The sequence below is a fragment of the Geotrypetes seraphini genome, chromosome 4 (genome assembly GCF_902459505.1).
Source record: "Geotrypetes seraphini chromosome 4, aGeoSer1.1, whole genome shotgun sequence".
NCBI lineage: Eukaryota > Metazoa > Chordata > Amphibia > Gymnophiona > Dermophiidae > Geotrypetes > Geotrypetes seraphini.
Window position 1 is genome coordinate 197,342,757 of NC_047087.1, and position 27,813 is coordinate 197,370,569.

Genomic DNA, 27,813 nt, shown 5'->3' on the forward strand with positions numbered 1-27,813 from the left:
GTACTCATATCAAAGCATGCAAGATTTTGTTCAAAACAAGATTTTGTTCAAACCACCCTATGTCTAGCCAAAGTAAATGGGTTGGTCTTTTTTGCTTTAATCAGCAGTAAATTTCTAGGAGTATATTGTGCATTTTTGTCTTTTATAGACAGAGGATCACATTAGATACCGTATATACTCGAATATAAACCGAGGTAACCTTTTTTTCCCCTAAAAAAGGAGGAAAAAAAGGTTGACTTGAATATAAACTGGGGGTTGTTTAATATTCAAGTACAGTGCCTTGCCTTGCCCTGTCAGGCTCTGGACCCTGTTCCAACCTCCCTTGCTGTTCTGCCAGTCTCTTCACCCACCCCTTCCCTCCCTGCCAGATTCTGTACCTGTCCCCCCTCCTCCTGATGCCTTGCAGGCCTCTACTGGGCCTGCTGTAAGTCCTGGTGGCCCAGTGGTGGGCAGGAACAGGAGGGATCCCTCCCACCTCCTGTCCCAGCCGATTCTAAAAAATTTTACCTCTCTCCCACCTCCCCATGTACCTTTAGAATTCCTGGTGATCCAGCAGTGAACCAAAACAGGAGTGACCTCCCTTTGCTCCTACCCGTGCAGAGCCGCTAGCTGATTGATTGCTGTGAGTTCATGGCAGCCAATCAAGCTTGCGGCTCTGCACGGAAGGTAGCTCCTGGCACTGTTCATTGCTGGACCACTAGGGATTCTAAAGGTATACGGGAGAGGTGGGAGGGAGGTAAAAATTCTTAGAATTGGCTGGGCCAGGAGGTGGGAGGGATCCCTGCTGTCCCGGCCCAACCCTGGACCACGAGGGATTTAAAAGATACACTAGGGAGGGGGAGGGAGGTAAAAGTTATTAGAGTCAGCCGGGACAAGAGACAGAAGGGATCCTTCTGTCTTGGCCCACTGCTGGACCACCAGGTCTCTCGGCAGGCCCAGCAGATGCTTGAAACAGGTTCGGGGGGGGGGGGGTAGGTGGTGGTGGGGGGTCAGCGTTGACCCGAATATAAACCAAGACCCCCATTTCTGGCCCAAAAATCTTGATTTATATTCAAGTATATATGGTATTTGCAATTTGGGAAATTATCAATGAAACAATGGAATACCTCTTTCTTAAATGTCTTATTCCTTGTATAAGTCCAGTGTGCACACCTCCTTAGAAAAATAATACTATACATGGTGGATGAGTGGCAGGACTGGTGAAATACACAAAAGACTGTGCACTTCAAAGAAAACAATGCTTTTTTTTCTCTTTTATTTTAAGTTCACAGAAATAAATTATATTTGACAAACAGAAGAGAAAAAAATAATTTTCTGTGTTATTAAGCCACAGCAGGTATTCCAGCTTCGAGCCGATGACTGAGGAGCTTGCCAAAAACAGCGTAAAGTACAAATGATGCACATGCTCCAGGCTGAAAATTTGACTCTGTAATCGGCAACAGATCCCTGGTTTGCAGTAGATGTAACTCAGGATTTATAAAGACGATGAATTTTTATATTCCAACTATATTTCTATCTTTATAGCCCTTTCCACCCTCTCCTCTGTCCCTCTGTAACTCTACTAACTGAAGAGCTATTAGGAAAGTACTGAGTTTTGAGCACAGATCTACAGCTGCTACCCCTCAGTTATTTAATCTCCTTTTGCTCAACATATTACAAAGTATCCTATACAATAAAGCATATGTTGATAGTTCTCTTTAAGTAATGATCATGAATATTCAGCAAGCATTTCTAATTTGACAAAAGTAAATAATTAAAATTGTACATGGACAAACCACTTATCAGGCTATCCAAATTGAAACAAAATTGCTCTCACTGAGTGGGGGGGGGAGGGGAGTTACAAAGCTGGGTTAAGTCAATAAACTGTGTTCGTAGCCCCTTAATAAGACTAAGGCCCAGATTCACTTAATATAGGGAGTCAATCGCTGTTGGTTGATTTTAAAACAGCGATTGATTCAATATCTTCTTTGCATGCTGCAAACTCCCGACTCAAACCGATTGAGTCGGGGCAGAGCCCTCACAGTAGTGACAGGAGAAGCAGCCTCCTGTCACTGCTGTCAGGGCTTCTGCCAGTTTAAAATTTTTTTTTGTTTATTCAGGCAGATATTTTGCATGTATTACACACGCAAAATATCAGCCCTAATTAATTTTTTTAAAGCCCCCACCCCTTCCCAACAAGTGCACCTTCCCCCATCTCTCTCCCCCTAAAGTTCTCCCCCATACCACTGCCCGACACTGCTGCCGCGGCTTCAAAATTATGGCAGGAGGGATTCCCACTCCCTCCTGCCATCGGTCCAACTCCCGACTTCTCCCCTCAAAAAACAAACAAACGGCAGAAGGGATGTCGACTTCCTCCTGCCACCGAATGCTCCCTCCCCGTTCCTGGTCTCTTACTCACCTCCCCCCCCCCGTACCTGTAATGGAGCAGGAGAGGTGCTCAGTCCCTCCTGCTCCAATGACTCCAGCGACGTGTCTGAGGCCCTGCCCCAGCGCATCATGTGATGAACGGGGAGGGGCCTAAGGCCCTAATTGGCTCAGGTGCCTTGGGCTCCTCCCTTGAGGGGCCTGAGGTGCCTAAGCCAATCAGGGACTTCCTTAGGGAGTAGTCTAAAGAAGTCCCTGACTGGCCAAAGCAATAGCCAATCAGGCCACTGGGCCGCTGAAATAATGCTGCTTATGAAGTGGCTCAAAAGCAAAGGTGTTAATTTCCCATGAGAGTCAGCAACCTGTGGTACTGAGATACCACAGGTTGCTGACTCCTATGGTAAATGAAGGTGGGGTAAAAACTTTCTGTTTAACTATCCAGCCTTATGATCTATTATTAGAAGCTGAACTGTGGAGTTGCAATATACTCTAACACAGTGGTTCCCAAACCTGTCCTGGGGGACCCTCAGCCAGTCAGGTTTTCAAGATATCCCTAATGAATATGCATGAGAGAGATTTGCATACCTGTCACTTTCATTATATGCAAATCTCTCTCATGCATATTCATTAGGGATATCTTGAAAACCTGACTGGCTGGGGGTCCCCCAGGACAGGTTTGGGAACCACTGCTCTAACAGAATGGGGTGTGGGAGAAGACAAGCATTGGATACTTAAACAATGTACAGTAAACAAGACCAGAGTGAACTCCTGCACAATTCCTCTCTCAAACTACAAATTAAATATTTTGAATTTATAATTTATTTTCTGCTTTTTCTTGCAAATATGGGCCTTGAGGCATCAGTGGCATCTACTTTTCTGTTTTGTAAACTACAGCCTTCTTTCTGAACAGAGAATAATTCTCATTTTACAGAAGCAGATGAAGGACCCTAAATTAGTTCTTAATCAGTTTTCCAGATGGGCTCGTTGAGGGAAATTGCAAGCTTTAAGTCTGCTTAAAAGCAAAAATAGGGAAAATGAGCATGCATAAAAAAAAGTAAAACCAACTATTTAAAATAATACTGAAAGTTTATCCCTTCCCTTCTTCTAAAATAGTCTACTGTATTTTTTTTCAAGCAATAAAACTATGTTCAAACAGATTACCGTATTTTCACGTAGATAACGCGCACCCGTGTAAAATGCGTACATGGGTATAGCGCGCGAAAAACACAAATTTATGTACAGAAATTTTTATATATCGTGCACACCCGTACACCGCGCATGCTGCCCGACTCTCCTTTTGCCCGCCCCGACTCTCCTCTGGCCACCCCGACTCTCCTTTCACCCGCCCCGACTCTCCTCTCCCCCTTGAAGTCCTGTCCCCACCCTGAAAGCCTGATGCCCCCCCGACGTCCGATTCACCCCCCCCCCCCGCAGGACCACTCGCACCCCCACCCCGAAGGACCGCTCGCACGCACCCGCACCCCCACCCCGAAGGACCGATCGCACGCACCCGCACCCCCACCCCAAAGGACCGCTCGCACGCACTCCCACCCGCACCCGCACCCCCACCCTGAAGGACCGCTCGTACCCCCACAGCCTCCCGACCCCCCCATCATGTAGAAGCTCCTACCGGTGTCCTGCTGCTTCCTCTTGGCGGTCCCGACTCCCCGACATGATCGGGGCAAGAGGGAGCTCAAGCCCTCTTGCCCCAGCCAACCGCGGCACCCCCGACACGATCGGGGCAAGAGGGAGCTCAAGCCCTCTTGTCCCCCCGACTCCCCGACACGATCGGGGCAAAAGGGAGCCCAAGCCCTCTTGCCCCGCCGACTGCCCAACTCCCCGACAATATCGGGCCAGGAGGGAGCCCAAGTTCTCCTGTCCTCCTGGCCCTGGCGCCCCCCCCCCCGCTAGTTGTTCAGGCCAGGAGGGAGCCCAAACCCTCCTGGCCACAGCGACCCCCTACCCCCACCCCGCACTACATTACGGGCAGGAGGGATCCCAGGCCCTCCTGCCCTCGACGCAAACCCCCCTCCCCCTAACAACCGCCCTCCCCAAGAACCTCCGACCGCCCCCACAGCCGACCCACGACCCCCCTGGCCGACCCCCACGACACCCCCACCCCCCTTCCCCGTACCTTTGTGTATTTGGCCGGACAGACGGGAGCTAAACCCGCCTGTCCGGCAGGCAGCCAACGACGGAATGAGGCCGGATTGGCCCATCCGTCCCAAAGCTCCGCCTACTGGTGGGGCCTAAGGCGCCTGGGCCAATCAGAATAGGCCCGGGAGCCTTAGGTCCCTCCTGGGGGCGGGCCTTGGGGTGAGGAAGGAAGGTTGCTGGGTGCAGAGCCTGATAGGAGAGGGAGGGAAGGAAGGAAGGGTGCTGGGTGCAGAGCCTGACAGGGGAAGGAAGGAAGGGTGCTGGGTGCAGAGCCTGACAGGGGAGGGGAGGAAGGAAGAGTGCTGGGTGAAGTACCTGACAGGGGAGGAATGGAGGGAAGGGGACTGGGTGCAGAGCTTGGCAGGGAGGGGATCCCTCCTGCCCGTAATGTAGTGCGGGGTAGGGGTAGGGGGTCGCCGTGGCCAGGAGGGTTTGGGCTCCCTCCTGGCCCGAACAACTAGCGGGGGGGGGGGGGTCGCCAGGGCCAGGAGGACTTGGGCTCCCTCCTGGCCCGATATTGTCGGGGAGTTGGGGAGTCGGCGGGGCAAGAGGGCTTGGGCTCCCTTTTGCTCCGATCGTGTCGGGGGTGCCGCGGTTGGCTGGGGAAAGATGGCTTGAGCTCCCTCTTGCCCCGATCGTGTCGGGTGTCGGGACCGCTAAGAGGAAGCAGCAGGACACCGGTAGGAGCTTCTACATGATGGGGGGGTCGGGAGGCTGTGGGGGTGCGAGCGGTCCTTCAGGGTGGGGGTGCGGGTGGGAGTGCGTGCGAGCGGTCCTTCAGGGTGTGGGTGCATGCGAACGGTCCTTCGGGGTGGGGGTGCGAGCTGTCCTGCGGGGGGGGGGGGGGTGAATCGGACGTCGGTGGGGGAACTATGTAAAAAAAATTTTGTACAACGCGCTCACGCGTATAACGCCCAAGGGTATGCGCGGTACATAAAAACCACGTATAACGCGCGCGTTATATGCAAGAAAATACGGTAATGTGCTTAGATTGCCATTTGCCCTATCTGACAACTGTTTTCCCTAGCCCAGCTAATAGTACATAAGGTCTCCCATAACATGGTTTGAGCTGGGCTGGAAGGAAGTATTCTCTGGGGTGTGTTTAGGATACCTGACATTTTCAACAATATGCCAGGTATTAGGAGAGGCCTACTATCAGTAGCTAAGATGTCTATCTTTCTGATGAGCTCATCTTCCACAGGGTCAGAATATGATGCAATTAAGGATCAGAGAAGGGCAACAAAAATGATAAAGTGGATGGAACACTTCCCTTCTTTTATGAAAAGTGGCTAAACAGATTAAGATTTTTCAGCTTCGAGAAAAGACAACTAAGAGGAAATATGGTAGAAGTTTATAAAATTATGAGGGGATGGAGCAGTTGTTTAAACTGTCAAACAATTCAAAAACAGAACACTCCTTGAAGCGAATGATGAGCGGACTGAAAACAAATTGTAGAAAGGTTTTTCTCTTCATGCAGAGCATAATTAAGCTATAGAATCTGTTACCAGACTATGTGGTCAAGAATGCCAAAACAGCCAGATTCAAAAGAGGATTAGACAACTTACCGAGGAAAAGTTCATAAATATTATTAACTAGATAGACTTTGGAGAGCCATTGTTCATTCCTGGAAATGAACTATGGAAAATAAATCAAACCTTTTGGGATCTGAAGGATACCTCTGATGCAGACTGGCCACTGTTGGAGACAGATGTTAGCCTTGATGGACCTTGATTTTACTCAGAACAAGGGCTGTGGAAACGATGTTCTTGATGTAAAAACATTTTAAGAATAAATGTTTTTCACAGAGTAAAAATGATGCAGTCAAATGAAAAATCAAACCATATAACACACAGCAAAGAGTGGTACGGGCCCAACACGGTCAATGTTTCGGTTGTAAATAACCTTTTTCTGGGGTCCAATCTAACTGTACCAAAGAAATTAAGTATGCAATGATGCCTCTAAAAATGTGCGAGTGAAATCACCGAACACTGACAGCGTAGAGTGCATCACACGCCAAAACACAGTCTAACCGTGTTTTGGCATGCGATGCACTCTACGCCATCAGTGTTCTGTGATTTCACTTACACATTTTTGGAGGCATCGCTGCATACTTAATTTCTGTGGTGCATTTGGATTGGACACCAGAGGAAGGTTATTTACCCCCGAAACACGGACCGTATCGGGCCCGTACCACAACTCTTTGCTGTTTGTTATATGGTTTGATTTTACATTTGACTGCATTGCTTTTAATTTGTGATGAACATTTGTTATTAAAATGTTTTTACATCAAGAACATCATTTCCACAGCCCTTGTTTTGTTTTTTCCTTTCACTTCTTTGGAACTACTTGGTGATTTCGTTGTTTTGGATTTCCTTGATCTTACTCAGCATGGCTTTTCTTAAGCTATTAGTGCTCCTTAAAAAATTTAGGGGTCCTTTTACTAAGGCACGCTAATATTTAGCGTGCCCTAAAACGGCTAGCGAGCCTTAGTAAAAGGATCCCTTAGTATGTGGTAAACATATCTGTAAGTTAAGCTGACAAATTGCACCCTTTTTGCGCATATTGATTTTAACATATCAGTCCTTCTTTTCTAATATTCACCATTTGTGCGGAGAGAAAGACCTCAGGGGCATTGATTATTTGGTGTATCTGTACTCATATCAAAATTTAAAAAACAATTCACATTCTCCATCGTAAAAACCTCTGCTTAATTTCCATAATGCAGTATATACCATAGTCTTTCAGTGGCAACCACTGGAACAGATGATTCTATTTTGGAATCTTCCATCTCCATACTGTCTACCTTTTCAAAGCAGTTGATCTGCTGCAAATCTTCCAACGGTTCTAGAAATAAAGAGCTGCCCCACCATTTTGCTTAATTACAGTTTGCTAGAAAAAGACTGTTCATTTGGTTCTTTCTCCAATGACTGTGGTGCTGTACATACCGAAGTGACATCAGAGTTGGGTGGTGTCATCTCTACCAGGTTGATGATGTATGGCTCATCTCTCCACTGTGGGTAATTATCATTAATGTCAAGTAAGGTGATATTCACCTGAAAAAAACATTGTAAAAGTTGTTTATCTTCATCAGAAATTCAGCAAATATTATGCATGCCTAAAGGAGGCTAAAACTGAATCCACAGCTGATATTCACCACTTAGTTTCGGCTGAAATCAAACCAAAAACCATAACCCCCCAATAGAATACTATCCCAAGTCGCTCCTGTCCCTGCATTGCGAAAATGGCAACCATGACTAGTTCCCACTGCAGCCTTCTGAGACTGCCACAGGAGGTTTGAGTCACCATTTTAAGATTGGAAATAACATGAGCAGGAGCAACTGGGAATTGCTCTTGGCCATGCCAGTTCCAATCCCAAAATAGTAATCACAACTTTTCACGTTCCCTAATTTCTTTTTTCTTCCTTGCTCTTCTTTATCATCTTTCCCTCCCTCCCTACTCCCTCTGCAGTTTTTAATTTTTTCTCCTTTTGTACAGGCATAATTTGATGTTTTATATATGTCCCCTTGACCCAGACTTCTAGTTCCCTAAACTCCCCAGTAAACTCCAAAGCACTTTTCCCTAACCAGTTGTTGTTTGATGCAGATTTAGCTCACCCATCCCTTCACTGCTTCCTACTTCTTACTCTCTTCTAAAGATGAGATTTCCTTTCCTTGTTAGGTTTAACTCATCTTCAATTTCTGACTCCCTATTGACCACAGGCATGGACCATTTTCCCGCCCTGCTCTCCCTGGCTCTAGGCACATTCTTATTTTGTGGGATTGCATCCCATCCCCTTTGGCACTGAAGCACTTCCCCTAGTACTCACAGATTCCAGACCAATGACTAAGTTTACCAGATGTCCAGGAAAACCTGGACATGTCCTCTTTTTAGAGGACTGTCTGGGTGCCTGGAGAGATATCCAAAACCCGGCAGTTTGTCCATGTTTTGTAAGTCCCCGAGCTCAGGACCGCCTCTGGAGGCCCTCTGTGCATGTGCAGACATCGACACAATGACATCATATACACACATGTGCATGATATCATTGTGTTGATGTCTGCGCATGCACAGAGGCCCTCCAGACGCGGCTTCAAGCTTGGGGACGGAGACTAGATATTTGTGTGGGGCGAAGCTGGAGGCAGAATGGGGTAGGGCTGTAGGCAGAACGAGGCAGGGCCAGGTGTCCTCTTTTTTTTAAAGAGGAAATCTGGCAACCCTACCAATGACCACCCTCTGCTTATAGAGTCTACATGAAATTTATTACCACGTGCTCACCCTGAGCTCAGGAAGCCTAGCAAGGATCACAGTTTGAAACCTCAGAGAATAAATGTCAAATGGGAAAAAATATTCCAGCTGCCTAGGGTATAGAAGTATGCCATGGTGTATCTAGCATGTGACACCCGGGGCCTATCATTTTTTGACACCCCCTCCCCCTTTTACAAATCTCCCTGCTTTGTAATTAAAAAAAAACCCTGTTAGTCCAGTTAGCACTTCTTAATACAACACCCTCCCCCCCCGCTTTGTACTTTAAAAAAATATATATATATATATTCCAGTTAGCACGTCTTAATGCCACCCCCACCACACACACACTTTGTACTTTAAAAAAACAAAACAAAAGTTTATCCAGGCCCAGCATGTTCTCACCCTTCTCTCCTGTCCGGTCCGATGCAGCAAAGCTGAGATTCAGCGACATTGCCCATGACTCCCCTTCCTGCTTTCCATCTGCTGTGGTCCACTCGGGCGGAAACAAGAAGTTGCATCATTGAGAAAGACCAAGCAGACATGGAAAGCAGGAAGGGAAACATCGCTGAGCAGTTTTTTCAGCTTGGCGGCATCGGACTGGAGAGAAGGGTGAGAACAGGAGAAGAGAGAAGGGTAAGAGCCTTGAGGCCAGGCTGTGAGAAGGGGAAGTTCCCAGACCATGAATCCAATGCCAAGAATACCCCTCTCATGCTTGGACCCAGGGGAACGAAGCTGGCAGTGTTGGAGTCAGGGTGGTCCGCCCCCCCCCCCCCCGCCCCATCCTTGATACGCCCCTGTAAGTATGCATTCATACTAAGCCACTATATTTGGGCTGCCTACATGATACTGCTCCAGTGGCCAAGGAACAATTATCCAGCTCAGGGAGCCAAGTTGAGATTTGGGAAATGCCTACAGAGCCAAGAACAAGGATTTAGCAATTAAACACAAGGAACGATAGGGAGCCAAACCAAAAAACACAGAATATAAATACAGAATGAGATTTAAGCTTACTGCTGACTCACAAAGTTTTATGCTTTGAACAGCCACAATATCTGGCAAATTTACTTATTTCATATTGTCCTTCATCAAAACATTTTAGTGATACCTTCATTATCCAGAACGAGATCAGAATTCTACACGAGTCCACATTTTTTTATTTGGCCTCATGTTCATGGAATTCTCTTAGAAACAGAAACATAGAAACGTGATGGCAGATAAGAACCAAATGGCCCATCCAGTCTGCTAATCTGAAGCATCCATTATCTCCCCCTCTCCCTAAGAGATACTATGTGCCTGAATTCAGATACGGTCCTTGTCTCTACCATTTCTACCAGGAGACTATTCCACTCCTCTACCACCCTTCAATATCTGCACTGTATTATGGAAAATAAAAGAAATTTAACATACTTTGCTAATAGTTAAACACATACACTTTGAAGGGAATGGGATGCTTCAGTGTGGCCAGTTCAGTATGTCCCTTTCAGAGCGGTCCTTTCTACACAGGGCAGTTCATTGCAGCCGTTTCATCACAACCCTTTCAATGTGGGCTGTTTCATCTCTTAATATTAAGATGACCTCTCAAAGTCAACCTTTTACCCCAGAGGTATTCCCTCTGGACAAATTTCTGTTCCAGTATAAAGGGAAACCTTACAATGCAGTTGATTTGTGATGATCCCCCCCCCCGCCCCCCTTTCAAACCGTGAAGTCACCAGATGATGTGGAGTCAGGAGAAGAGTGCAGATGGGTGAAGCGAAAGGAAAGAAGCACCAGTGTGTGGGGGGGGGGGCTATGCCCCCTCTCCTTTCAAACCTTGAAGTCACCAGGTGATACAGAGGCAGGAGAAGATCGTGGGTGGGTGAAGGGAAGGGAAAGAAAAGAAGCACCAGTGGGAAACGACCATGCTGAACTGGGCTGAATGAAACAGCTGTGCTGAACTGGGCATGCTGAATTGATGTAGACTCCACTTTGACATAGTCATCTACCAATGGCATTCCACACACTCAAGCATTCAGATAGTCAGGATAAAGCCTGAGATGCTGTTCAACTCCTTGCAACAAGGCCTCATACTGCACTGAGTCTGCAGTGATGCAAGTGGCAAAGTCAGTTATTAGTTTAACACCTTGCTCAGCTTTGTTATTAACTGCCTTCACTGTTTTGACAAACTGTTTAGCAGTATGGAAGTTCGGATCTTCTGATCACCTGTCCACTGGCTTTGCCATCCAATGGTTATTTTCCACAGATATTGAAGGTTCACTTAATAAAATACTGCTAGATTTTTTTGCAACATAAAAGTTATAGCTATAATACCAAGAAATTTGCTCCATTAAGGAAAATAATCCCTACCATAGAGCTGGCATACATTGCTGCACCTAAATTTAGGCATGTTAATTGGGGTTTACACTAGTATTTTATAACAGCATCTTGGCGCATAGATGCCATTATAGATTTGACACTCAGCGCGTAGCATTGGCACCTCAAATTAGGTGCAGCAATGTATGCCAGCTCTATGGTAGGGATTAAATAAACCACCCACGCTCTGCCTATGTACATCCCCTTGCAGTTATGCGCTATAGCACTTATCTCCCGCCCCTTTTACTAAGCCATGGTAGAGCCCAGAGCGCTAAATGCTCTGATGCTCATAGAATTCCCATGAGCATCAGAGCAGCGTCAGAGCATTTAGTGCTTTGGGCTGCGGTAGAAACCTCTACCGTGGCAAAGTAAAATGCGGCCTTAGGCAAGACCTTATGGAATAGCCTCTTATGCACTTAGATGTATAAATTGCTAATTTTAGAGGCTCTGACACGCATCGGTGGAGCATAACTGTAGAAGCTAAGTTACAGAAACACTTTGCAAATGTTTAGGAGAGGCCCTCTCAGATGTGCAAATGCAATGGCTACTTATGCAGATTTTTGCCCTGTAAATCGGATGCTGGAAGAAAGAAGAGTGGAAGGGGGGAGGGGAAAATTGCAGGCACCACCACCTGCAGAAGTCTATTTATCCTCCCCAACCCCCTGCCCATTGTTCTCTAGTTGTCAGAAGGGGTTGCTGGACAGTACTTCTTATCTGATACTTCTTCTGCCAGTCTTCCTCTGCAGTCAAATTCACACAGGACCCTGTTTGTGGGAGTTTTATGATATTATGATGAAAAGGGGTGTCAACATTCTTGTCTGCCTAGGGCTCACCAAATCCTGCCCTAGTTACATAATAGAGCATAAACGACAGGCAGACTAAACAGATATACATTCATTATAAGAGTAGTTACAGCAAGAGGCTTACTGTGGCAATGCCAATTTTCTGATTGGGGCCCACGCCCCCATCCACTGCCCGGATAATCAGGATATACTCGGACTTAAATTCTCGGTCCAGCAGAGTTGTGGTGGTGATCTCTCCTGTTATGGAAGCAACCACATTGCATTACTACCACAGTCTATGCATTTCTGTGCCTAAAAGCATCCCTGGAATAAGGACATCAGCAGAAGGTACATAGCAGCCCACACACAACTCCCTTAATCTGTCTACACTGTGATCTGCAGCTCCTCTTACCCAAGATCTCCTCACAGCTCTATGCACCTACATATCTACACTTTCAGTACAGACGCCCGACTTAAGTACAACTCGTACTTAAGAATGTGGTCAATCCAGATAGTCTTACTATCTCTCAATTTTTGGAGTCTTCAAAAGATATACGGTACTAACTAAACGTGCTACGTTGTAGGTAATATTTAAGACAGAACTAGAAAACCAAACTATTCTTAAACTGTATTTTGAAAAAAAAAACAGGCTTTGTTTTGCAGTCAGCAATTGAGAGTATTTTCCGATTTTGCCAGACAGACGCAATTTCGAAGGAAATAGTTCCTACAGCTTAAGCCTTCGGTTTTGGCACTAGGAGTGAGTTTCTTCTTTAAATTTCCCTGTAAATGTTTGATATCTTATGGAAATGATAAATACATATTTGTAGATCCATCTCAGTTAGAGAATTTTCTAAAAGATAAACCTTTGCTTGAGAAAGTTTCAGAAACTATTACAGTGGCTGATGATAATAAGTGACATTTAAAATTAAGCCTATATTTTTTTGTCTATGATAATCTAATAATAAATCTCTTGGTTACTTTTTTGATGATATGGTACTAGACAGCCCCAATGATGTGGACTAGGTCAGTAATAATATTTTATTTTCCCCTTATGTTAATTTTCCTAATATTTTGATGTACCTAAACTTTGTATTTTATATAACAAATTTGAAATAAAGAATTTTTTTAAAAAAAAGAACATGGTCATGGCTTCATTTGACTTCACTGAGCAATATTTCCAGTGGTATAGGTTCTTATACTTCTCCTGCAGCAGATTCAGGAATGATACATGGCCACATTAAGAACAGTGTGGTTGTGTATGCTGTATCTTAGAAGGAACACAGGTAGGGTCAGTTGGCCCTTTTGTCAGCTGAGAGCAGAGGTAAGCATCAAGAATCTTAAAATCTACAAGTTCTAGGTTATATACAAATCCGACTTAAGAACAGCTTTAAAAACATAACTTGTTCTTAACCTGGGGACTGCCTGTATCTGACTTTTATCATACCACCATTCTAATTCTAAACTGCAATAACCTTTACTATTTATCTAATGAATCCCCAAGTAACTCTGTCCTAAGCTGTAGCACTGTTTCCTAGTACAGTCCTAGGCACTCACACACAGCTGTATCAATATAGATCAATCCTGACCTGCAGCGCCTGATGCTGTGGTACTAAGGGACACCTCACACTGCCAATCTAAGTCAGCATTCATTAGGAACAGCGCTCACTATTACAGTCTGGGGTCCAACATTTCTAGCAGTTTGCCTCAGTCATGCCCAACGGCTCTCTGCTATTCCAACTTTGCCACCTGCCACCTGCATCCTTCCAACACACACAATATCCTGCAGTCTTCTCGGCAAAGCCATGCATGTTAAGGCTATGCAATATCTAACCTGAACTGTTATTTTTAAAACAACAACAGAGGGGCCACTTCCACATCTCCTGGGCTTAGATTTGTGACAGGTTGATAATGTTAAGAAGAGGGAAATTTCTTAGGGGGAAAGGTGAAGGGAGAAACAATCTGGACAAATGAAACTTTCAAAGCTTCATTTCAAAAATATGTGCTTCAAAACTTCTTTGCCTTCAATTATCTTCATTGCTGAAAAAGTAATCTTTTAAAAGGGCTTTAAATATTAAAGTGTTCCTAAATTACTTTCAATTAAGCACTTACTTTGCTGGGGTAGGCTTGCCTAATTTGAATCTGTAACTCCTACGGAAAGCAGTTATTTCTTTACAATCTGTTGACAGATTGGCCTATGCAAAAAGAAAGGCAGGAGGGCCCCCCTGTCCAGACTACATACATCAGAGCAAAAAAATGGTTTCAGGCACACCAGCAAGTTTTACATCAGCACCGAAGGGTCCCTGGCAACAAAAAGTCATTAGGGGGTACAACAGCTCTTTCACTGTCAATGCTTCAAAAATGCAGTTGTGTGTGGGATCCTATAATACACCGCTTTCCTTGATAACTGGGACATTTACAGTAAAGCTATTCTATTTTTTTTTTCTGAAACTCCTAGCCCAATACATTATAGCGTTCTCCAGGGACTGAGGGAGAGTGTGCTGTCAATAGCTCCTGGTGTCAGATCGATGAATGTCGCCAGGCGTCACCCAGTACTGGACCCAGGGGTATGGGAGTCCAAACCCCAACTGAGACCAGACAAGGAGGTAGATAAATCAGCCACAAAAGAATGTTGCCCATAGCATCCTTCAGACTTGGTCTAAGCTCCAGCTGGAATTTGTGCTTACAGACCTCTCGGGAGCAGTCTATTCATAGTTGTTGCATCAGGTCACATATCTGTATCATCTGCTGTAGACAAAGAAATACTGAGGAACTGAAGGCAGCAAATTGCTAGCAGGGGGGACATAACCCACTCATCTGGTCTGATCTGGAATGAATGAAAAGGAATTTCTATTGGGGGGCATGTATGAGTATATAATGACTGGGGCCTACACATTACAGTTAACCCTAGAGTGTATATATGGCGTCCAAATGGGTATGCATCCCAAGCTGCAAATGTATCTTGAGTAACAAACCATTAACTAGCAATAATTGGGTACTAACAACCAATTATTGCAGTTAATTGGCTCCAATTAAGATTTGCATGCACATCGTGCTAATCTATAAAGATCCATGGGCAAATCTTTTAGGGCTAGATTCACTAAGCAAACCGATCGTGTACCGATCAGTTTTGTGAGCCCTTTGCAACCCGATTTACCTCCAACCCGATTCACTAATCTCTCCTCCGATCTAATCACGATCCATGCATGCAAATGAAGGGAATCGGCATGCAAATCAGGAAGGACACGATTCACTAAACTTACCAACTGGCTGGCCGATCCAAAAACAAGCGACTGGTGAGGACCAGTTGCTTGTGCAAAAACCCTGCTCTTAGCTCCGATCTCCTGTTCTCTGCCCCATCTCCTGCTCTCAGCCCCAACTCTCCTGCCCTTCCCTGCAGAGCAGGAAGGGTACTCAAATCCTTCCTGCTCCAATGCCTTCCAACTCCCCACCCACCCACCAACCAAAAAACAAATGGCAGGGATGCCAACTCCTTCCTGCCACACATCGGATGCCCCCTTCCCACCCCCCTCCACATATCTTTAACGGAGTAGGAGGGGTGCTTAATCCCTCCTGCTCCAATGCCTCCCACAACAAGTCTGAGGCCTTAGGCTCCGCTCCATTGCATCATATGATGCATGGGCGGGGGCCTAAGACCCTGATTGGCTCAAGAGCCTCGGACTCCTCCCTTTGGAGGGGCCTGAGGCACCTCAGCCAATCAGGGACTTCCTTAGTGAGTACCTCAGGAAGTCCCTGGTTGGCTGAGGCGCCTCGGGCCCTTCCCAAGGGAGGAGCTCGAGGCCCCTGAGCCAATCAGGGCCTTAGGCCCCACCCCTTGCATCACATGATGCACCGGGGCGGGGCCTAAGGCCTCAGACTTGTTGCAGGATGCATTGGAGCAGGAGGGATTGAGCACCCCTCCTGCTCTGTTAAAGGTACGGGGAGGGGGGAGGGGACCGGGAATGGGGAGGGGGCATCTGGTGGGTGGCAGGAGGGATTTGGCATCCCTCCTGCCATTTGTTTTTTGTTTGTGGGTGGGTGGGGAAGTCGGGAGTGGGACAGATGGCAGGAGGGAGTGGGAACCCTTCTGCCATAATTTTAAAGGGCTGTGGCGGCGATGGAGCACATTTATTGGGGGGTTCGGGGAGGGAGGGGGGACAGTTGGGAGAGGGAGGGTGGGTTTAATTATTTTTTTTTAAATCGGGTTGATATTTTGCATGTGTAAAACATGCAAAATATTTGCCCGATTAAAAAAGCCTGCAGAAGCCCTGACAGCAGTGACAGGAGGCTGTTTCTACTGTCACTACTGTCAGGGCTCTAGCGATCCGTGCAGTTGGTTGGGGGCATGCCAATGATCGTCCCCATTTACATACAGGCCTTTAGTGAATTTGTCGGCCTGCATGCAAACGGACATGGATTGGACACAGATCGGAGGTTAGTGACTCCAGCCCTTAGTGTGCAACATAAAAAGAGGTATGCTAATGGGAGGTACATGGGTGGGTCAGGGTATTCACTAAAGATGTGTGCAGTATTACATTGTTTGGCAGACCTGCGCCTAACTTACGCAGCAGTATTTATATCAGGTTTCAGCTGTTGTAAATCCTCGCACCCAGTGTCTGGTGTGGAAATCAGCTGTAAACACTATTCTATAAACAGCACACAACTTAGAGTGCCGTTTATAGAACAGCGTTCCGTGTGGATTTTTTTTCAGCACCCGAATTTGGGTGCCATTTACTGAATCTAGTCCTTAATGCAGATGTTGTTAGGGTGCATGAACTACTAATGTAGCAGATAAAAGTGGTTCAGTTAGCTACATGCCCACTGTGTTGTTAACTGCATACTATGTTATGGATCATACTGTTATATGCAGTAATGATCATTGTTCTGTGCTGGGAATGCCCCCAACCCCAAATTAGGCCATAAATCAACAATGACACCAAACGGTACACCCATGCAGTTTAGCAGGATCTTCTGAATACTGTTTAAAATAGTTAGCTTAATTTCAAGCAGCTCAACTCCTCATTAATCCTAAATTTTTCTTCATTTATAGTTATAATCTTCTTAGTTAATTTTTCGATTTTTAAAAAATTTGTATGATTTTTCATCTTCAGCAGTATTACTAATGATAATAATCAGTAACTTATCTGTATATTCTTTAGAGATTAATCATGCCCCTCCTGACATGAATCCATGTTTCACTTGTTTCGTCAGGGTCAAGGTAAATTGCTACTCCAGCATAACACACTCATTCAAATTTTTGTTTCAAAATGGCCCGATTTATCTCCACCCTGTCAAAGCAAGTGAAACATGGATTCATGTCAGGAGGGGCGTGATTAATCTCTAAAGAACATACAGATAAGTTACTGATTACTATTATTAGTAATACTGCTGAAGATGAAAAATTATATGAATTAAAAAAAAATTGAAAAATTAATTAAGAAGATTCTAACTATAAATGAAGAAAAATTTGTCATCAACGAGGGCTTAAGCTGTTTGAAACTAACCTATTTTAAACAGTATTCGGAAGATCCTGCTAAACTGCAAGGGCCCAACTGTTAACACACACATCTTCTCCTTCATTCTATAAACTGATCCTTATACCGTGCCAAATTTATGGAATACTAGCACTTATAGGCCAGAGTAGCACCAATAATTGGCAGTTATAAAAACTATGTTCTATTCCACAGTTCTTCAACCGCCGGTCCGCGGACCGGTGTCGGTCCGCAGGAAATTTTTGCCGGTCCGCGCAGGGTCGGCAAGATTGACTTACTTCAACTTCCTGCCGGTCCGCACAGGGCCGGCAAGATCAACATCTGAAGTCTGCGCTAGAGAGCTGCACGGGGACGATGGGAATTCCGTGGGAATGCCTCCGAGGGTCGCAGGGTTCCTGCGGGGCTGGATGTACTCAGTCGCGCGGCTCTTCTTCCTACCTGCTCTGCTTGCAGCACAGAGTCGAACGGAAGTCTTCCCACGTCAGCGCTAACGTCGGAGGGGAGGGAGGGCTTAAACAAAGCCCTCCCTCCCTCTGACGTCAGCGCTGATGTCGGGAAGACTTCCGTTCGGCTCTGTGCTGCAGACAGGGCAGGAAAGGAGAAGAAGAGTAGCCTCGCGGCTCGAGTGGCGTACCAAGGGAGGAGAGGCGGTCCGTCCCAGGTGCAGCACAGCCGGCCAGGTCCCCTTACTTTTGTGGCGCTTCCCCGACCTACAACAGCCCCGGCCCGACAAACCTCCCTGCCCTGTAGCCGCAAATCTAAATTACCTTCTTACAGCAGCTGTAAGAAGGTAATTTAGATCCGCGGCTACAGGGCAGGGAGGTTTGTCTGACCGGGCCTGTTCTGTTGTCGGTTGGGTGGGGAAGCGCCACAAAGGTAAGGGGTAGGGAGGGAGAAAGGGAGGAAAGGTGGAGTGGAGAAGAAAAGACGCTTAAGGGAAATGGGTAAAACTGAGGGGGGAGAAGGACGCTGAAAGCACTGGGGAAGACAAAGGGGTGGAGAAGGACGCTGAAAGGTCATGGGGAAGGCAGGGTGGGGGGGGGGTGGGAAGACGCTGAAAGGCCATGGAGAAGACGGGGGGGGAGAAGGACGCTGAAAGCACATGTGGAAGACAGAGGGGGGAGAAGGACACTGACAGGACATGGGAAAGATGGGGGGAAGAAGGACGCTGAAAGGAAATGGGGAAGAGAGAGTGGGGAGAAGACGCTGGCAGGGAAGAAGACAGAGATGCCAGTCTATGGGGGGAGTGGAAGGAAGAAGATGGGTGCCAGACCAATTTGGTAGGGGGGAGAAAGGGAGAGGCACAGTAACAGAGCAAATGGAAGACGCAGAGGGAAGAGAGACAGTGGACGGAAGGAATTGAATGAGAACATGAGGAAAGCAGAAACCAGGCAACAAAGGTAGGAAAATAATTCTATTTCTTTTTTTTTTTGCTTCAGGATAAAGTAGTATATTAGTTGTATTGATAAAAATTTATAAACATTAGAGGCTCTGGTAGAAACCCGTTTACAAAGTATGTATTCTTCCCAATTAATATTTCCAAATTAATAAAGTCTTTTTGCTTATTTGTAAATGGGTTTCTACCAGAGCCTTTAATTCAGTAGCATAATTAAATGAAATAACTATTTCTGAAGTTTATAGGGACGGGCGGGTACGGAGGGGATTCCTCACGGGGACGGGTGGGGACGGAGGGGATTCCTCACGGGGATGGGTGGGGACGGAGGGATTCCTCACAGGGACGGGTGGGGACGGAGGGATTCCTCACGGGGATGGGTGGGGATGGGTGGGATTCCTCACGGGGACGGCTGGGGAGGGGTGGGACTTTGGCGGGGACGGGTGGGATTTCTGTCCCCGTGCAACTCTCTAGTCTGCGCTGGGCCGGAGAGATCTTGGGGAGCCTCCGACAGTGGCTTTCTCCCCTCTCTGCAGCTCTCCTTTACTTCCCAGTGCAGCGATTCACGAAGGCAGCCTCGGGGCTTTTGCTGAATCGCAGCTGCCTCTGATGATGCAACTTCCTCTTTCCTCAGAGGCGGCGCGACCCAACAAAGGACCTGAGGCTGCCTTCCTGAATCGCTGCGCTGGGAAGTAAGAAGAGCTGCTGGGAGGGGAGAAAGCCACTATCAGAAGCTGCTGGGCAAGGGAAAAAAAGGGACAGCTGCTACTGGAGAAGGAGAAGGAGAGATGCTTCTGGGAGAGCAGGAGGGAAAGGAATCTGGGAAGCTGCTGGGCAAGGAAAAAAAAGGGACAGCTGCTACTGGAGAGGGAGAAGGAACATAAGAACATAAGAAACGCCTTCACCGGATCAGACCTAGGTCCATCTAGTCCGGCGATCCGCACACGCGGAGGCCCAGTTAGGTGCTCTCTGTTGGAGACCCAGATTTCCCGTATCCCCCGATATGATTTGCAAGAAGGTGTGCATCCAACTTGCGCTTGAAACCCTGAACACTAGTCTCTGCCACAAGCTCCTCTGGGAGAGCATTCCAAGCGCTCACCACTCGCTGTGTGAAATAGAACTTCCTGACATTTGTCTTGAACCTGCTGCCACACAGTTTCAGGCTATGACCTCTTGTCCGTGTCACATCTGAAAATGTCAGAAATGCTTCTTCCTGGTCTATTTTGTCAAATCCTTTTAATATTTTAAAAGTCTCTATCAAATCCCCTCTCAATCTTCTCTTTTCAAGGGTGAACAGTCCCAGTTTTCTGAGGCGTTCTTAGTAGCTCAAATTCTCCATACCTTTGACTAGTTTTGTGGCTCGCCTCTGCACCCTCTCCAGTAAAGTCACATCCTTCTTGAGGTATGGAAACCAGTGCTGGACACAGTATTCTAAGTGCGGTCTGACCATTGCTCTGTAAAGTGGCATTATGACGTCCTCCGACCTACTCGTGATCCCTTTTTTAATCATGCCCAACATCCTGTTTGCTTTCTTTGCTGCCGCCGCGCATTGAGCTGATGGTTTTAGGGTTCTTTCTATCAGGACTCCCAAGTCCCTTTCTTGTTTGCATTTGGCTAATGTCGCACCCAATATTCTATATTCATGTTCTTTGTTTTTCTTTCCCAGATGCATCACTTTGCATTTGTCTATATTGAAATTCATTTGCCACTTTATTGCCCATTTTTCCAGCTGGTTCAGATCCTTCTGAAGATCCTCACAGTCCCTTGGAGAGCCAACCCCCCGAAATAATTTTGTATCATTTGCAAACTTGATTATATTGCATGTCGTTTCCTCTTCAAGGTCATTTATAAAAATATTGAACAAGATGGGCCCAAGAACCGAGCCCTGGGGCACGCCGCTAGTCACCTTCTCCCAATCCGAGAATTTCCCATTTATGATCACCCTCTGTTTTCTGTTCTCTAGCCATTTGCCGATCCATCTGTGCACTTTGCCACCTATTCCATGACTTAGTAATTTACTCATAAGCCTTGCGTGCGGGACCTTGTCAAACACTTTCTGGAAGTCCAAGTAAATTATGTCCACTGGATCTCCACTATCGATTTGTTTGTTCACCTTGTCAAAAAATTGAAGTAAATTTGTCAAACATGACTTCCCTTTCCTGAAGCCGTGTTGACTAGCACTTATTAGGTTGTGCTCTTCCAGGTGTTGTACAATGGTATCTTTAATTAGTGCTTCAATTATCTTCCCAGGAACCGATGTGAGACTCACAGGTCTGTAGTTTCCCGGTTCACCTCTTGATCCTTTCTTGAAAATTGGGATGACATTTGCTATCCTCCAGTCATCCGGTATTTGCCCGGTTCTGATTGACATGTTAGCTAAGGATTGTAATAGTTCGCCGATTTCTATCTTAAGTTCCTTTAATACTCTTGGGTGAATCCCGTCCGGTCCAGGGGCTTTATCATTTTTAAGTCTATCAATTTGAAAGTATATCATGTCCAACCCCACATGTACTGTTGCGAGGCTCTCCTCTATGCTTCCGGCAAATATCCTCTTTGTTTCTGGCATTGTTGTAGTGTCCTCATTTGTAAAGACAGAGGCAAAGAATGAATTTAACCTATCGGCAACCTGTTTGTCTTCTTTTATTGACCCTTTCTTTCCTTGGTCGTTGAGAGGACCCACTACCTCTCTTGCTGGTTTCTTTCCTTTTATATATCTAAAAAAGGGCTTGAAGTTTTTGGTTTCTTGCGCTATCTTCTCTTCATAGACTCTTTTGGCGTCTCTTACCGCTTTATGACACTTTTTCTGGTCGATTTTGTGGCAGTTCCAGGCCTCCGTCGTTTTATCCCGTTTCCATTTTTTAAACGAGTTCCTCTTATCCCTCACTGCATCCTTCACCTCTTTGGATAACCAAGCTGGTTCACCTTTGATCTTTTTTCGCCTTCCTTTGGATATCTTCGGTATGTAAAGATTCTTTGCTTCTGTAATGGTGGTTTTCAGTAGAGACCATGCTTGATCAACTGTTTGGATTTCTGCTGTCCCCTTTTTGAGCCGTTTTTTAACCATGGTTCTCATGCTGTCATAATTCCCTTTTTTGAAGTTATAGGTTGTGGCTTTAGTCTTGATTGGTTTCCCTTTTCCAATGCCAATGGTAAAGTTGATCGTATTGTGATCACTTGTCCCCAGCGGGGCCGTAACCTCTACATATGCTGCCCTTCCAGTAATGCCATTTATGACCAAGTCCAGGATTACGTTTCCTCTTGTTGGTTCTCCCACCATTTGTTCAAGGAAGCAATCTCCTATCATTTCCAGGAATCTTGTCTCCCTGGCGCAGATTGACGTCCCCATTTTCCAATTTATCCCTGGAAAGTTGAAGTCCCCCATGATCGTTACATTCCCTGATTTACATCCACGGTTAATTTCCTCCATCATTTCATTGTCTGTTTCTTCAATCTGTCCCAGGGGTCGGTAATAGAGGCCAATTTTAATGTCTGCTTCTTTTTGTCCAGGAATCTTTATCCAGAGGGATGCTTCTGGGAGGAAGGAGGGAAAGGAATCTGGGAAGCTGCTGGGCAAGGAAAAAAAGAGAGAGCTGCTACTGGAGAGGGAGAAGGAGAGATGCTGCTGGGAGGGGAGGAGGGAAAGGAATCTGGGAAGCTGCTGGGCAAGGAAAAAAAAGGGACAGCTGCTATTGGAGAGGGAGAAGGAGAGATGCTGCTGGGAGGGGAGGAGGGAAAGGAATCTGGGAAGCTGCTGGGCAAGGAAAAAAAAGGGACATCTGCTACTGGAGAGGGAGAAGGAGTGATTCTGCTGGGAGGGGAGGAGGGAAATGAATATGGGAAGCTGCTGGGCAAGGGAAAAAAAGGGACAGCTGCTACTGGACCTGGAGGGAAGGAGAAGGAGAGATGCTGCTGGGAGGGGAGGAAGGGAAGAGAGTTACTGCTGGACAGGAGGAGGAGGGAAGGGAGAATGAAAAAAGGAAGGAAACAGCTGGCAGAGAGATTAGAGGAGGGGAAGGGGAGACACAGGCATGAGAAAGTAGAGAGATTGATGATAGAAAGGGGTCAGCAGAAAAATAAGCAGAGAGGGACAACGATGATAGATCTGGTGTAGGAGAGATAAAAATGAAGAGAGCAATGAAGCTGGAATGAATCATGTAAAAAGGAGAGAGGGGTACAAGCTGGATGGAGAGGGGCATAGAAAGAAGACAGATACCATATGGAAGGGGAAGAGGACAGACAGTGGATGGAAGGGGCAAATGCTGGATTGAAGAGACAGAGAGGGCAGATGCTGGAAGGAAGAGAGTGAAAAGAAGATTGAAAGCAGAAACCAGAGACGACAAAAGGTAGAAAAAAATAATTTTATTTCTATTTTGTGATTAGAATATATCAGATTTGAAATATATATCCTGCTAGAAACATAGAAAGATGACGGCAGAAAAGGGCTACAGCCCATCAAGTCTGCCCACTCTACTGACCCACCCAATTTAGTCTGTGTGCTAATGACCCCATTCTTTAGCTTGATCTTCGTAGTGATCCTACGTAGGTGTCCCATTTATTCTTAAAGTCAGGTACGCTGGTGGCCTCAACCACTTGCACCGGAAGCTTGTTCCAGCGATCTATCACTCTTTCCGTGAAGAAGTACTTCCTGGTGTCGCCATTAAATTTCCCTCCTCTGAGTTTGAGCGGATGTCCTCTTGTGGCCGAGGGTCCTTTGGGAAAGAAAATGTCATCTTCCACCTCGACACGTCCTGTGATGTACTTAAATGTCTCAATCATGTCCCCCCTCTCCCTACGTTCCTCAAGAGTGTAGAGCTGCAGTTTGTGCAGTCTCTCTTCGTATGAGAGACCCTTGAGCCCCGAGATCGTCCTAGTGGCCATCCGCTGAACCGACTCGACTCTGAGCACGTCTTTATGGTAATGTGGCCTCCAGAATTGCACACAGTATTCCAGATGAGGTCTCACCATGGCTCTGTATAGTGGCATTATGACTTCAGGTTTCCGGCTGACAAAACTTCTTTTGATACAACCCATCATCTGCCTTGCCTTGGATGAGGCCTTCTCCACTTGTTTGGCGGCCTTCATATCTGCACTGATGATTACTCCTAAATCTCGTTCTACTGAAGTCCTAGCCAATGTTTCTCCATTCAAGGTGTAAGTTCTGCATGGATTACCGCTACCAAGGTGCATGACCTTACATTTCTTAGCGTTGAAGCCCAGCTGCCAGGTCGAGGACCAGCATTCCAATGTAAGCAGGTCCTGCGCCATACTGTCTTGCAAGTTGCTTTCACTTACTATATTGCATAGTTTGGCGTCGTCGGCGAATAATGTTACTTTACCTTGAAGCCCTCGAGTCAAGTCCCCTATGAATATGTTAAAAAGGAGTGGTGTTAGACATAACTGGGGACTGCAAAACCCAGGAAGTGCTTCTTTAGCTTCCAGCTGGCTTAGGGCGCTCTCTGACCAGGGGGCAGTTGCCCTAGTTGCACTCCCCTAAAACTATTCCTGTCATATGTGACTGCAGTATTCTGTTAGCATGATATTTCTGTGTAGCATTCTGTAATAATTTGGCTTGTTCAGTTTTCTTGATAGTAGAGGGGATATATGTGAAGGGGAGGGGAGACAGGGGTTTTGTTGATCCTTGCTCTGAATTATTTGTATTTATAAAATGACAATTGTACAGAATATTGTTTCTTTTTATACTATAATAAAATACATTCAATATAAAATCATAACTGAGGCTTGGGTGGATGGGATCAGATGATTTGTGGGGACCGAGCTTGTGGAGATGGGGCGGAAATGGGGTTTTTTAAATTTTAGTCCTAGTAGTTTGCCGGTCCACAAAATAATTCTTTTTTTTCTGCCGGTCCACGGGTGTAAAAAGGTTGAAGAACACTGTTCTATTCTGTAAACAATACACCTAATTTGCATAATGTACAACTACAAGGGGGGCCTTATTATAGGTGGGGCATGAGCATGTCGCCAGCAACACACACAACTTATAGAATACTATCAGTTGTGCTTTGATGGTGCATTTAGGCATGCCATCTTATACCAACCATTAACAATAAGTTGGTGTGCTTAATTTTTAGCACTTACACTAGCATTCTATAATGGTTTAAGTGTGCCTTTAAGCTGTTATGGAATTGGCAGTAAGAGCACCCCTTTGTGGCATCTACAATGAGGCACTAACTTGTAGAATTGCCCCCTTAACTAACTTCCACCATCAAGGTCACACAGTCCTTCAATGACGCGAGAACAATCCAACGCTGGAAACTACCACTTCCCTCCCCTAGCTTGGTCTGGAGGAAAGCTCTCTTCAAGACCACCTTCAAGATCCAGGGTTCCAAAGATCTGGAACAGTCTCCCGAGCAGATTACGCCAACTTCCTACTTAATTCCATTTCAGGAAGACGCTGAAAACACATCTATTCTCTCTACTGCACTGACCCATCCTAATGCATTAATTATAAAACATCTACACCCCTGTATCATTTCCAAAATTCTGTAAGCTGCAATGATTCCTAGCTGATACTTGCAGGATACAAGAATCAATATGGTATGGTATTTATTTAACCTTGATGAATCGCCTTTACTATCTGGCCAAAGCGGTGTACAGATTAGAGCTGGGGGTGTCTCTTCTCCGACCTGCCCGAAGTGCAGTGGGGGAAGCAACTCCTTTTTTGATGCTTTTTGGGCTTGCCCTACAGTTAAAGCCTTTTGGAGGGCCATTCTTCGCTTTTTTGGAGTGGCTTTTTAGGCAATCTCTTCCGATGTCCCCTGCAGGCTTTCTGCTGAATAGATACAAATCTTTTTGTATCGCTGCCAGGGGACATCAGCTGCTGCTTTGAAAGGCTGCTGTTCTGGGAAAGAAAACTATCCTGAGTGTCTGGATGCAACCGACCACACCTGCCTTCTGGGCTTGGCGGAATCGTCTTCATGGTTTATTGCTTCTGGAGTAGTGTCATGCTCGTCTCTCTTTCAAATGGAAGAAGATCTTCCTGTTGACTACATTCAGTCATTATCCGCTCAGGCTCGGAGCTTAGTGTTGAACTCTTTCTAACCAGCCTTAATTTATTTTATTTTTTCTTTCTTTCTTCCTGATAACCTGGGGCCTTGTGGGAGAGGGAGAATGGTGTAACTGGTGGAGTGACTGGTTGTGTGTTGTTTTTTGGGGGGAGTAGGGGGGGTAGTTTTAGGATGGGGAAGAGCTGGGGGGCCCGATTCCTGGAGCGCCAGAGGGCATAAGAGTACAGCTTTCCGACGTCTGCTTCGGATCTCTTGGTTTTGCATTAGGGTGGGACTGGGGTAGGGGGCTGAAACGGAAAACTGTTACTATTGTTGAATTGTTTTGGCTGCTGTTCATGTTGGAATGTTGTTTGTGGTTTTTTACTGTTAAACAATAAAAACATGAATTACACTAGAATATCATCTGGAGCCAGAAAGGAACTACAATATCTGATAGGACAGAAACCATACACAAGGACATTTTGGCTGTGAAATGGCAATAGTTAGCAGCATACCTGAGCGAGCATTAATCCGGAACTGAGGGGACCCATCCAGTGAGTAAATAACGGACTCCTGCCCATATTCCCTGGAGCGGTCCAGATCTGTGGCATTCAAGAACAATACTGTGGCTCCTGGAGAAGAGATGAATGTAAAATGGCAAAAAATAGAATTGTTTATTGAACGCTTCAATTCAGAGCAGTGTAAAAAAGGGGATATATGAGCCAGCAGTTGCAACACCAACTGTTATCAGCATTATCAAATTTGACATCAGAGAAAATCAAATCTTGAATGGATCTCAAAGGTTATGTAAGTTACTTTATCCCTCCAGACAGGATCCATAAGAATCTGTCTAATCTGTATCTTTAAAAAACCTCCCCAAATAAGGAATCACCACCTTCCCAGATAACCTGTTCCAGTGTTTAACTCTTCTTACCAACAGAAATATTTTGCTAAGGTATAAACTAATTGTCTACCACTGTACTTCCTGGTACTTGAAGAAAGTTGTCACTTTACTACCCCCTTCCGCCCCACCAACAGTCCTCTTTGCCAATCTACATAAACCCAATCTTTTAAACTAATTCCCGTATGTCAGATAACTGAGTTCTCTACGTTTTGTTGTTGTTCTTCACTGTGGCAGAGTCCAGTCCAGACTCACCCGGAGCATTGCCCACATGCACTCAAAACAGCACAAACAACCACTGTAAAAAAAAAGCTTTTATTTTTCTAGAGACCTGAGTCTGTTTCCTCACAGACTCAGAAAAGCACAAACAACTGCTTAGTTTTCATAGCCTTAAGTCACATCCACATTTATTTTCTTTATGGGCTCGGTTTACTCTGCCTCAGTAGAGACCAGTTACCCCTGGAGGTTCTTGCACAGGTCCCAAACCTTTCCAAGGCTCCCTCAGCCTACAGCTATGAAAGGGGAAACCTCTCTCTCCCCTTTTCTCTCTCGTGGAGACTTCTCAATGATTCTCCTCTGTGGCAGATAAACACCTCCTTGCTGAACCTAACTCCCCTGACTCAGCAGGGTCACCTTGTTAAGGTGGCTCAGCATTAAGCTGTAAAGCCCTGTGCGGTTTGGAACATCTAGTCCGCTCTTAGGCAGCGAAACGCTTTTTTGTTTGGGGGGCCCTGCAAGCTCCACCCCAGATCCCGCACAATCTCCGCCCCAGACCCCGCCCCCATAATAGTACTAATTGTAATACCATTTTTTCCATTCATTTTTCATATATACCCACAATATAATCTTATTAACAATATACGAGGGCTGCTCAAAAATTATCAGACCTTTATTCATAAAAAATATTCATATTCAGATACAACAATCTTATATTCATCTCCTTCAAAGCCCTTGTGCTGCCACACACTTCTTCCAACGGTTCTGCTATTGTCGGAAGCAGCACTGGAACACCTCTTTTGAGATTGCTCGCAACTGGTCCGTCGCATTCTGCATGATGTCTTCTCTTGACTGAAATCTGGTCTCTTTTAGGGGCATTTTCAGCTTGGGGAAAAGCCAGAAGTCACATGGAGCC

The 27,813-nt window shown here is 45.9% G+C and overlaps 1 protein-coding gene across 1 annotated transcript in view; it reads right to left on the reverse strand.

Annotated features, from left to right (window-relative positions):
• Positions 1-27,813, reverse strand: part of CDH23 (cadherin related 23) — a 1,673,137-nt gene that overhangs the window by 589,044 nt on the left and 1,056,280 nt on the right. The window contains exons 19-21 of the mRNA XM_033942780.1: positions 26,296-26,412; positions 12,040-12,152; positions 7,467-7,574 (exon numbers count right to left, since the gene is read on the reverse strand). Coding sequence (XP_033798671.1) covers positions 7,467-7,574; positions 12,040-12,152; positions 26,296-26,412 — 338 coding nt within the window. The remainder of the gene's footprint in view (positions 1-7,466; positions 7,575-12,039; positions 12,153-26,295; positions 26,413-27,813) is intronic.